The following is a 12,621-nucleotide window of genomic DNA, read 5'->3' as shown; positions in this document are numbered from 1 at the left end:
CTAGACTTACAAGAAGCACTTTAGAGCTTTTCTTTGGTATATCTGAGTTGCCAACATTAATACTCTCATTGTGCTATGGGGCATTATTAAGTAAAGCAAGGGTTACTTGAACACAAGTACTATAAACCCCTCTCCAATAGTGGACCTGGTAACAAAAGTGGTTATTAAATGACTAACGGGCAGGTAGCATATACATTGTGGATACACTGAACAACACAATGATTCACATCACCATCACAGAGTGGAATGGTGTAAGGTTTCATTCTGCTACTCAGAATGGCATGCAATTTAAAACATGAAAAAAATAAAAATAAAACATATGAATAGTTTATTTCTGGAATTTTCCATTAAATAGTTTCAGAGTGTGGTAGACCATGGGTAAGTGGAAAGTGAAACCCTGGAAAAAAGAGGATATAACTGTTCCATCATGCCTTCTGGAGCATGTTCCATACCACTGTCTCATCATTCTCTTAACTTTTCCTAAAGGATGGCTTGTCTATCACACCAAAGAGATTGAGAATTTTAAAGGGAGAGTCCAAGCATTATATTTCTTAGCTTCTGCCACTCTACACTCTAAGTTGCATTAAATAATTGTTTTCTTAAAAGTAACAAGACTATGAACTTATGAACTATGAACACAGTTGAAGTTTAGCAAGAAAGAAATAATCAGCAAAGTCATTACCTTCCTACACGTCTATTACATAAACCAGAATTCAAATTCAATCCAAATGAAAGGTGCTAGGTTTGGCACACTGCCTGCCACATAGGAGCGACTTAACAATATTTATCACATGAAAGAAGAAATTGTACTTACTGCAATTCACATTCCAGAAGGAAAGTAACGGCTCAGACTAAGAATTAACACTCAAACTCCTGGATAACTCTAAGATATGATATACAAAATAAAATCCAAATTAAATTGTTAACTTTGTTCTACTTTGGTCAACAGGGAGAAATGTATATGCCAAAGAGCTTTGTATGGCTGATTATAATTCTTCAGAGCCTCCTGTGCCTGTCTCATTCGAAATGAGAAGGGCAGGGAAGAAATTTCATAATATATTATGGTGACAATGTGATTTAAAAACTGTTATGAAGCTGAGCATGATCTGCACCTGTAAACCCAGATATTTGGGAGGCTAAGAGAGGAAGATTGCAAGTTTCAGGCTGGTCTCCCCTGTCTCGAATTTAAGAAAAAAAAAAAAAAAAAAAAAAAAGCTGGGCACAATGATGCAGGCCTATAATCCCAGCAACTCACAAGGCTGAGGCAGGAAGATAACAAGTTCAAGGCCAGCCTCAGCAACTTAGTGTGGCCCTAAGCAACTTAGTGAGATTCTGCCTCAAAATAAAAAATGAAAAAGTGCTAGGAATGTGGCTAAGTGGTTAAGTGCCCCTGGGTTCAATCCCTGGTGAAACAACAACAACAACAACAACAACAACAACAACAACAACAAAAACGGGTGGGAGGCAGAGAAGATGCTGAGAATGTAGCTCCCTGGTACAGCACTAGCCTGAGTTCACTCTTCATTATTGTTAAAAAAATTTTTTTTAAATTAAAACAACAGGTTAATAAAGATTAGAGAAATAGCAGAAAAACAATAGAAAAAAACAACAAAGTTTGTTCTTTGAAAATATCAACAAAATTGACAAATATTGAGTTAGATTGACCAAAAAAAAAGAACATTCACTTTACTAAACATAGGAATGAAAGAAGGAATATTATTATCAACTCTACATAAATAAAAAAGATTACAGAGGAATACTATGAACAACTGTATGCCAACAAGTTTGATAACTTAGATAAAAAAGACAAAATTCTATATAGACACAAATTAGCAAAACTGACTCAAGAAGAAATAGAAAATTCAAATATATTTATAATGAGATTAAAACAACAACACCCCCCACAAATAGTCCTACATGACTTCACTGTTGAATTATATCAAACATTTTAAAAATTAATACCAATTATTCACAAACTCTTTGAAGATACAGAAGAGGAAGGGAAACTTTCCAACTTTATTATATGAGCCCAGTATTATCCTGATGACAAATTTATCAATCTCTCATGAACACAGATGCAAAATTTTTCAATAACATTCCAGGAAGCATATAAAAAGGTTAACCATCATACCACTATAACCAAGGGACATTTATCTTATAAATGCAAGATTGGTTTAACATCTGATAATTATTACCATATTCCTGTCTGTCAATAAAATAAAACGAAAACCACATGATTGTCAACAGATACAAACAGAAAAAGTATTGACAAAGTTCAATAGCCCTATTTAAAAAAAAAAAAAAAAAAGCACAACTCAAGGCAGATTCCTCAAAGAGCACCTATAAAAACCCACAGAAAACATCATGCTTGAAGGAATAAAAGACTGGATGCTTCCCTCTAAAATAAGGAACAAGACAAGGATATCCTCATTCACCACTTCTATTTAATATTGTATTAGAGGGTCTAATCAGGGCAATTAGGTAAGAAAAAGAAATAAAAAGCATCTAGATTTAAAAGAAATATTTCTATTCATAGATTACAAAATTTTATACACAGAAAATCCAAAGGAATCCAATAAAAAAAATGAATTAAGCAAGATTGCAGAATATAAGATCAACATACAAAAATCAATTGTATTTCTATATACTAGTAATGAACTCAAGAACGAAATTAAGAAAATAATTATGATAACTTTATGATATCATCAAAAAGAAAAACACTTAGAAATAAAGAAAAAAATGAAGCTGAATATCATAAAGCATTGCTGAGAAGAACTGAGACAAATGTAAAAGCACCCTATGTTCATGGTTCAGAAATCTTTATCATTAAGATGCAATACTCTCCAAACTAGGCATAGTTCAATGCAATTCCTATCAAAATCCCAGTTGGCTTTTTACTGAAATCAACAAGTTGATCCTGAAATTTATATGGAAACACAAGGAACCTAGAATATTCATCATAAAAAGAAAAGCAAATTTCAAGGATTTATATTTCCCAAATTCAAAAGTTATTATGCAAAGTTACAGCAATAAAGACAGTGTGGTACTAGCATAAGGATAGACATTTTCTCAATGGAGTACAATTTAAGAGTTCTAAAATAAACCCACATATTTATGGTCAATCAATTTTCAACAAGGGTGCCAAAATAATTCACTGGGGAAAAAAGCAGTCCTTTCAACAAATGGTGCTTTAACAACTGGATATTTACATGCAAAAGAATGATGTTTCTTATTTTATACATGAAAATTGGCTCAAAAATGGAACTTAAAATCCAAATGTGAAAGCTAAAATGATTTTTTTTAAATCTTTCAGAAGAAAACACAGTACACCTTCATGACCACAGGCTAGGCAAAGTCTTAGCTGTGACACCAAAAGCACAGATCAGTACCAAAAGGAAATGTAGATAAACTGGACTTCACCAAATTAAAAACTTTTATCCTTCAAATGATAACACAAAGAAAGCAAAAAGGTAACCCACAGAATGGGAGAAATATTTGCACATACTATATTGATCAGAGTCTACCATTCAGAATATATGAAGAGCTCTTACAATTCAACAATAAAAAGTCAAATAACTCAATTAAAAATGGGCAATGAATTTGAATAGACACTTCTCTGAAAATAACATACAAGTAGACAATAAGAACATGAAAAGATCCTCAACATCACAAATCATTAGGGAAATACAAATAAAAACCACAATGAGATACAATTTCACACCCACTAGGATGGTTAAAACCTAAAAGACAGACAATAATAAGTGTTGACAAGGATGTAGAGAAAATGGAACCCTTGAACCCTGCTGATGGGAATGTAAAATAGTGCAGCTACTTAGTGACCATATGATCCAGGAATTCCTTTCCAACATATATACACAAGAGAAATGAAAACATATACCATAGAAAAACTTATAAAGAAACGTGCACAACAGAATTATTCATAATAACTAAAAGTGGACACAATCAAACGGCCAAGTAACAAAAAAAATCCATACAATGGATTATTATTCAGTCATAAAAAGGAATGAAGAATTGATACAGGCCATAACATGGAAAAACCTCCAAAACACATCAGCTAAGGGAAAGAAACCAGACACAAAAGGCCTTATATAACCTGATTTTATTTATACAATATGTCTAAAATGGGCAACTCTACAAAGACAGAAAGATTAGCAGTTACCTGGGGCTAAAAGGCTGGCAAGAAATGGGCAATGAGACTTCTTTTGAGGTGAAGGAAATGTTCCAGAATTAACAGTGGTTATGATTGCATAACTCAGTGAACATACTAAAAATCACTAAATAGAACACTTCAAAAGGGTAGCTTGTAATGATAAGTGAATAGTATCTCAACAAAGATGCTAGAAGAAAAGTGTATTTATAGGTAATACATAAAATTAACCTAGTATCTAGATACTGTTTTGCTGCTTGCCTAATTGCTTAATTTCTCTTGCGCTTCAGTCTGCTAGCTTATGAAATGGAAAGGCCTTGACCTGGCACCTGCTTGATGCTACAGTGCACACTAGGCAGAGTTAGCTCTTATTAGCATACGCCCACACTATGGAGTTTCATATTAACTGTCACTCTCTTATTAAGAGAGATTTGTTCAAATTTCATCACAGTAGTGGGGCTTAGTATCATCAACTAATGATCTTAGTTCAGAGAGCACAGGCTTTCAGAATTGAAGTGGAATTCACTTTCAAAGCTGAATGCTTAGGTCGTTCATTTTGTACCTTCGGCCGACCCCCTTTTAACTACGAGCATCTGAAAAGTTTAAGTCAAGGAGTGAGATGTCTACACATCTCCTTCCTGCTTGCTAACTGATACCCATCTACTTTTCTTGCTCAAAAGCCTTCTTTCCCACACCACTGTCCTCCACTGGCCGTAAATGACAAAGTTTTGAGAATAGGCTTCAAAGCCAGATACGGCCTCACTTCCAGCTTCCCCACCAGCTTCAGGCGAGTACCAGCCCCGCCATATCCTACCTAGCCATCTCGAGGCTCCTCATGAACTCTCACCTCTGGGGACTTCTGGCCAGAAGCTCAGGAGCCTTCCTTTCCCTCAACAGGGTCACCTCCCTCACTCCTCTTTAACTCAGATAGTCCCAGCCCCCCCTCCCGCCTCAGGTCAGCGGGAAAGGGATCCACAGGCCAGTTTCTGCGGAGTATGCCTCTAGGCACTTCATCGGGGGTGGTTCACCACTGGCACTGACTTGAATACGTGCCCAGTGGCCTCATCTGACCTGCCACAGGCTGCAGTGAGAGCCTCAAGGTGGTTCCCTGTTGGGTTCCAGGTATTGCTGCTGCCTGGAACATTCTCTTCCTCCTGCCTGGATGTTATATTTTTGCCTGCTGGTGTCCAAGGAGGGTATGTGGAGTCTAAAGTCAGGCCTCCTCTGCCAACCTTCACCCTATGTGGTTCCAGAGTTTTCCCTACACTGTCTGATGCATGAACTCACCTCTGCGTTTGTCCCCATAAATGTTCCCGCATTCCCCAGCATGGGGAAGAAGGCCACAGGAGTTTAACAGAATGCTCTAGCTAAAAGACATAACCAGAACACAAACAATTTCAACCTCAGCAACCAATTCCGAGGCCCCACTGAACATTAAAGAGCTGATGGGTTAAGAGGCACTTTGCTAAGTGCCTCTGCTGGGCAAGCACTGGAGGCCTGAAACAATTGCATAGTTGGCAAAGTGACATCCACCCAGCTACTAGCAACGCTGTGCCGTTGTGGCTGAAACGTGCTCATCCTCTTCATCTGGATAAAACTGACGCTTTCTGTGCTGCAGAAGTTCCTGAAACAAAATAAAACCCTTCCAGTTACCAGTGTGCCTGCTTCACATCTCCCTAGTGTGACGGTGGGAATGAAGTAGATGGCAGAAAGTTGCTGGCAAACAAAACATTAAGAAAAACAGCAGGTTTTATTGCTGAGGTGATTAATTATGCGACCAATACATATTCCTTGCAGAAAAAAAAATTAGAACACACATAAAAGAAGCTAAATTCCTAGGTTTATAAATGACGATTATAATAAAAACAGTGGTAGCTACTCCAAATGGTACTGTTCCCATTCACTATGTGCCTGCACTTTCAAATCCGTTATCTTCCTTATTCTCCAGATTTACTGAAAGAGCTGAGGGGTGAAGAATACAGGATTTTGGCCCAGCACAGTGGCGCACGCCTGTAATCCCTGTGGCTCAAGAGGCTGAGGCAGGAGGTTCTCGAGTTCAAAGTCAGCCTCAGCAAAAGTGAGGCACTAAGCAACTCAGTGAGACCCTGTCTCTAAATAAAATACAAAACAAGGCTGGGGATTGGCTCAGTGGTCAAGTGCCCCTGAGTTCAATCTCCAGTATCCCTCCCCCACCAAAAAATTTCCAGGATTTGGACAGTCTGCCTTTCTGGATTCAAACCCTAATTCAGATACCAGTTAAGCAGTGACTAAGTTCTCTTCATCGGTTTGCCTCGTCTGTAACGTGGGAATCATAGTAGCACCCATCCAGAAAGCTGGTGTGAGAATTAAATAGAAGATTACACATAAAACACCTCAACACAACACTTGGGAAAACAGTAGGCATTCAAGGTCCCCATCTGCACAGGTGATGAAATGAGTCAGTAAAGGTAACACGCCCAGCTCACGACTTAATCAGCATTCATACTGGCCATTAAAACCCCATTGCCTCCAGGTCACAGAGGCAGGTGGTTTCATAATCAATAGACTTTAGACAAAAGGAGGGCAACAAAATATTTGCTGTCATATATTTTAATGTAGTTTAATGATATTGATATTCAACTTCTTGACCCTAAGCCAGTTATATAATTTGCAGGGCCCAGTAAAAACAAAAATGCAAGGCATCCCTTATTCAAAATAGTTAAGGATTTCAAGATGGTGACAGCAGAGCATTGAACCAAGCATGGAGAGGAGCTGTGTGACTGTCCTTTCAATGGCCAAGTTTCAAGACTGAAGTTGGATTATACTGACAGTCAACTCTCCCAGTCAAGACCGCTTTATGAATACATGTCAACTGTCTACTCCCCAAAAGAAGCTGGGATACTATGAAACAGTGCACAGTGATTACTGAGAACAGAGTCAAGACCAAAGAATTAGCAAGTATGAATATTCTTCCTGACCTCCTTAACAGTCAAGGGCATTGAGGACCCAAAGTTTACTTGGGGAAAGTCTGCTGCCAAGATTTTAATACCCAAGTTTAATCATGAATGTCCGATTATTTTTCAAGGTAAAAGGCAGAGAACTTCAATGGACACTTTTATCATAGTTTGCAGGGGAAAGAGATAACTATGATACACTTTAAATAATAAACCAGAGTTAGGTGCATGGCGCATGCCTGGAATCCAAGCTACTCAGGAGGCTGGAGCAAGAGAATCACAGATTCGAGGCCAGCCTTGGCAACTTGGCAAGCCCACCTCAATAAAATAATAATAAAGAGGGTTGGAGGTGTAGTTCATTGGTAGAGTCCCACCGGGTTCAATCCCCAGTACCACTTAAAAAAAAAAAAAAAAAGATTATAAACCAAGACTTTGTTTAGTCTTAAAAAAATTTAAACTTCACTTCACCTCCAAAGAGTAGAGAGCCTGCTGTTTTCGGAAACTGGAATTGAAAGTGTGTGGTTAATAATGATGACTCTTTTTATGAAACAGAATTTTATTTGTGATAGGATTTTAATTCTGTGATTTTCTTTGTACTTTCTCTCAGCATTACATAAGTTGGGCAGTCACAATACTGAAAAGTGCAGATGCAAAAAGCAGACCCTTAAAAATCAGAACTGGTCATTTTTAAAATGATCCTCGCGAGACTTAGAGCTAAAAGTAAAATGGTACAGACTACCTTTGAGCCACAGCTAGTAATAGGGTATTAAGTCATCAGGTATACTGGGATACCTAATGGTGAATCACTTTGTCTGGGAACATGTGTCATATCTCCTTAACTCTTAAATAGCTACTGTATCATTTAATTAAGAATAATGACTGTTACAAAACTTTGTTCTGTCTGGAGTTCTTTATCTTTTATTTTTATTTTTTACTTTTTGGTACTGGGGAATGAGCCAGAGATGCTACCACTGAGTTATATCCTAGACCTTTTTGTTTCTTATTTGAGGCAAAGTCTCTCTAAAATATCCAGAATGGCCTCAAACTTGTAATCTTTCTGCTTCAGGCTTCCCAGTAGGTGAGATTATAGGCATGTGCCGCTGCGCCCAGATGGAGTTTTTTTTAATGAAAAAAGAGCAACTTTTGAATTCCAGTAGATGCTCAATCAACTTAAATATAGAAGATTGCAAGTACACACTTAATGGTAACTGTTCAAACATGGTAAGGTTGATCCTCCTCAATTCCTGCCATCCAAAAGAGAACCAATGCTCCTTTTCTTCTAAATTTCTCGACAATTCTAGGGTCAATTTTGAGGCATCCAAAAATTAGGTCTTTAAATTTGCTGAATAAAATGAATGAAACCAAGAAGAACACCAGATTGCAAGAGTAATTACAAATCCTTTTTCTATTTACTAAATTTGCTGGTTTGTAACTTGAAGATACCAGAACTTCTAGGATTGTTGGGATCCTTTAAAGCAAGATTTCTCAACTAAGACACAATTGACATTTGGAGCCAGATAGTTCTCTTGTGGGTGGCTGCCTTGTGCATTGTAGGATGTAGGGCAGCCTCTGCCCACTAGATGCCAGTAGCACCCACTCCTCACCTACAAGCAAAAATGCCTCTTTACATTCCCAAATGTCCCCCCAGGGGCAAAATCACCTCCAATTGAGAACCTCAATCGTAAATAGATGGCAATAAATAAAAAAGAATGAAAGCACTTTAGAACAAGAAGGGATTTTAAGGAGCCGGAACACCAGGGATTCTCAAAGTTTAAAATGTATCAGCCTTTCTGGGGAGCTTGTTAAATGCTGATTCCCAGACCCCTCCCAAGAACTATCAATACTGTCAAGTACTGGGTTTGCCTACATCACTACCAACATCCTCATTCTATGGATAAATGACTGTGGGCCTCAGAACGAAAATGCCTTGCCCAAGGTCACAGGGCAAGTTACAGCCTGGACTCTAAAACCAACCAAGCCCTTCTTCACAAGGGTGGGTGGGGTAAGGGTGTGTGTGTTGTTCTTCTGTCTTTGAGGCAACAGAGTTTAGCAACGGTAAAGGCGATGCATTCTGGAGCTGGCCACCTGAGTTAAAATCCCGACATGGATATTAATTGGAGCGGGGTTGGGGGTAACCTCACGCAAAGCAAGCAACCTCTGAGAGCCTCAGTTTCCTTCTCTATCGAATGAAATAATAAAAGTGCCTACCTCCTAGCGTTTTGGGGAAGGTTAAAAGGGATGACACCCAAAAATCCCAGGGCCTGGCCTGGCGTTACAGAAAGCACTGGACACTTATCACTGTTATTATTACTGTCCCAGGACTGCAGAGCTGAAGGGGTCTGGGAGGTCCTGGAGGCAGCGGGCTGGAAATGGGTTCTGGAAGACCAAACGACCCCCCCAAATCCCTCCGCCCCACAGCTCACCTGGCCCCGCAGCTCCTTCTCCAGCTGCCGGTAGTCGTTGTTCCAGACCAGGAGGTGCAGGGGGAAGTGACTGCTGGCGTCGCTGGTCGAGGACATGGCGAGGAGGCCGCGGCCGGGGTCTGGCCGCCCGCCAGCCAGAAGCCTCGGTCCCGGCGGGGTCTCTGCCGCCCGCCCGGCGGCCGGCTAGCGGAGAGGACGAGAGGAGTGAGCGAGCGATCCGGCAAGGGGCGCGGTGGGCGGCTGCGAGGCCTAGCGGGCCGGGTGTGGGGCGCGTGAGGTTTGGGGGTCGCGGGCCGGGTCGGGGACCGGGTCGGGCCGCGCCCACCCCGCGCCCCGCCGCGCTCGCGCCCGCGCTGACAGCTCCCGAACCGACTTCTGCGGGCCGAACTGCCCCAAACAGGGAAGTGCGAAGGCCGTACCACCGCGCGCCGCGGCGGGAGGGGCCGAGGCCAGGCAACGGGTCCGAGGCCCGCCCAGTACCACCCACCTCCAAGTTCACACCACGAAACCTAATGACACACACAGCGTAGAGCTGCAGCGGTTCTCTTCTTTGGCCCAAGATCTCAGCGTGAGAAACTCTATCTCTCCGTCAGCAGCCTCTCTCCCCCTGCTCCGGCGACCTGCGGTGGTTCAGTCCACAACTAGGCCTCTTCCATTGGCTCTGCAGTCAGGGGGTGACGACAGGAGCCTGGACCAAACCATTGTGGCTACTGACTCCCTTGCAGCCTTTTTGGACCAGGGCAGATCCTTCTATGATTGGTCAGAAGCCATTTTGCAAGTGGGCAACACCAAATAATTTTAGGAGGCATTATAAACCCTAGAGAGGTTGTTTGAGATGTTTGCATTATAAGGGTGTAAGTCTATCACAGGATTTCCTAACCTTGGAACATTTTGAACTGGATAAATCTTTGTGTGGAAGTTATAAGATCCTTTGTAGGATACGAAGCAGCATCCCTGGCTTTTCTACCTACTAAATGCCAATAGCACTCCCCAAAGCATGTCTCCAGATGTTGCCAAAAATCCTCTGGAAAGAAAAATGGCCTCCAGTTGAGAACCACGGTTCTCTCCAATTTCCAAACTGGGTTATGACTTAAAGCTACCTATAGTGGTGGTTTATTCCACCTTCAGACACACACACACACTATGGATTGGATCCAGACATGCTCTACCACTGAGCTACATTCCCTGGAATTAAAGGCATGTACCACTGTACCTGGCTTTTGAGTGTCATTTTTAAGCTAACCATTTAGATTTGGGGTTATTATTGAAAAGACTAATATAATACCTGGATCTGAGCACCACCTATAAATAGAATGCTCATGCTTTGGGTTCCAACTTCAGGCACTATGTGTGTCTCCTTAACTCAATGAAGAACCAGTCACTCTGTCTGCCCACCTGTCTACAACTAGATCACATAACTAGGCAAAGTTATTCAATGCATTCTGAAAACATTCCCTCTGCCTTCTCTGCTTATGTGCACACAGCTTTTCAGATGCCTGCAGCAGCTGTTCAAGAATCCTGGTCTAATCCATTCTCCACACGTATGGAGGGAAGCCCAGAAGATTCTGTAAGTTGTTGAACCAAAGCAGGATGCACAAGCGTCAGGATGACACCAGAAGCTCTAACCTGGGATGTGTAGGAATTATGTATTGATTTCCACATTACACATCTATCACAATGAAGAGATGGACTTAACACCCACCAGTGCTTCTCAGGCCTGTTCCAGGTCTTGTTCTTTTAGAAGTCTTGTGAAATTTGATCTTTTTTCTCGTCAACATCCCATGTTTATTGAACATTTCTCCTATCTCAGTCTGAAAATTCCACAAAGACTGCAAGCACATCTGTTTTGCTTACCAGAGTACCTAAAATCAAAATAATACCTGGCCCACAATAGGCACCCAACATTTGCTCCATGGAGATCACAGTTATGTTTACATCTACCACATAACAATAAACATTCATTATTGTTAGGGTCACACCTTTTTTTCCTTTATTCTGATTAACTTCACTTCATTGTGTTTGTCTCACACCATCCTGTAAATTACTCTACACTAGCTATTCTTATTTTCAAATTCCAAGTTTATGAAGAAAAGTAGTAATTAGAAAATAACAGTAATATTAAAAGCTGCAGGAGCACAAATTAAAAAAAAAAAACAGTAGTAGCTACTGTTTATTGAAGGCTTATTATGAGCAGGCTTATCACATTTTCCCATAACTTAATCCATTTCTGTAGCTAGTTAGTAAATATTTAGTTTTGCTGGTTACATACACATTTTGCTGCATATTCTTCTTTGCTGTTCATTCTCATTCTTTCTCTCTCTCCCCATCCCTCTCTCTCTCTCCTACTGGGACTTGAATCCAAGGACACTCTCCCACCTAGCTACACCCAAAGCAGGGTCTTACTAAGTTGCCCAAGCTGGCCTCTAGCTTGTGATCCTCCTGTCTCAGCCTCTCCTGATTCGCTAGGATTACAGGCAAGTACCATCACGCCTGGCTCTCTCCTTCTTTTTCTTCTGTTTTTTAAATGTAAAAAAAAAAAAAAAATCTGAGATGATAGGCCATACAAAAACAAATTGTGGACTACAGGTGGACAACACATTATCTACATTTTTAAAATAAGATTAAAATGGTAGCCTGAGGAAAATTTGTCTAATGTATCCTTATTTTACTTTTTTTTGTTGTTTTGGTTTTTTGTTTTGTTTTGTTTTGTTTTGGTACAGCTACCCTTAGTAGAACATAAGCTCCATCAGGACCAAAAATGCTCTCTTCTTTGCTTACCATCTTTTCTCCAGTGCCTGGAATATACATATTTCTTGACTACAGGAATGCATGATTGAACCTGATTTAACTCAGGGAGGTCGTGGATACAGAGTTCTGATCAGAAGATTTTGCTGGTTCGTCTGGTATTAATCAGTGCTGAGATGAAAAGAATCTTTTCCAGAAAGGATGGCCCAAATGCAAGAGAATTTAGAAACAGGACAGAGGATGCTGGGGCAGGTACCTGCCCTTACTCAAGATGGCGACAAGGAAGCCTGCCCTTTCCGGTCACATGACCTGCAGACAAGCACCTCCCCGCGCTTGCGTGCTGCGCCGCGGC

At 40.6% G+C, this 12,621-nt stretch overlaps 1 protein-coding gene across 2 annotated transcripts in view; it reads right to left on the bottom strand.

The window, feature by feature from the left end:
- The window catches only part of LOC306668178 (ankyrin repeat domain-containing protein 13A), a 33,605-nt gene extending 23,759 nt beyond the window's left edge, over window positions 1-9,846 (bottom strand). Inside the window, exon 1 of one of the 2 annotated variants that reach the window (XM_079151352.1) lies at window positions 9,525-9,846. In XM_079151352.1, the coding sequence (XP_079007478.1) occupies window positions 9,525-9,620 (96 nt within the window). In that variant the 5' untranslated portion in view covers window positions 9,621-9,846. The remainder of the gene's footprint in view (window positions 1-9,524) is intronic. The other variant, XM_079151353.1, reaches the window with a different exon arrangement.
- Window positions 9,847-12,621: the final 2,775 nt, after the last annotated feature.

Source organism: Sciurus vulgaris (assembly GCF_902686455.1).
Source record: "Sciurus vulgaris genome assembly, chromosome: 8".
Lineage (NCBI taxonomy): Eukaryota > Metazoa > Chordata > Mammalia > Rodentia > Sciuridae > Sciurus > Sciurus vulgaris.
Note: the sequence above shows the minus strand (reverse complement) of the source record. Positions and strands in the feature narration are given on the sequence as shown.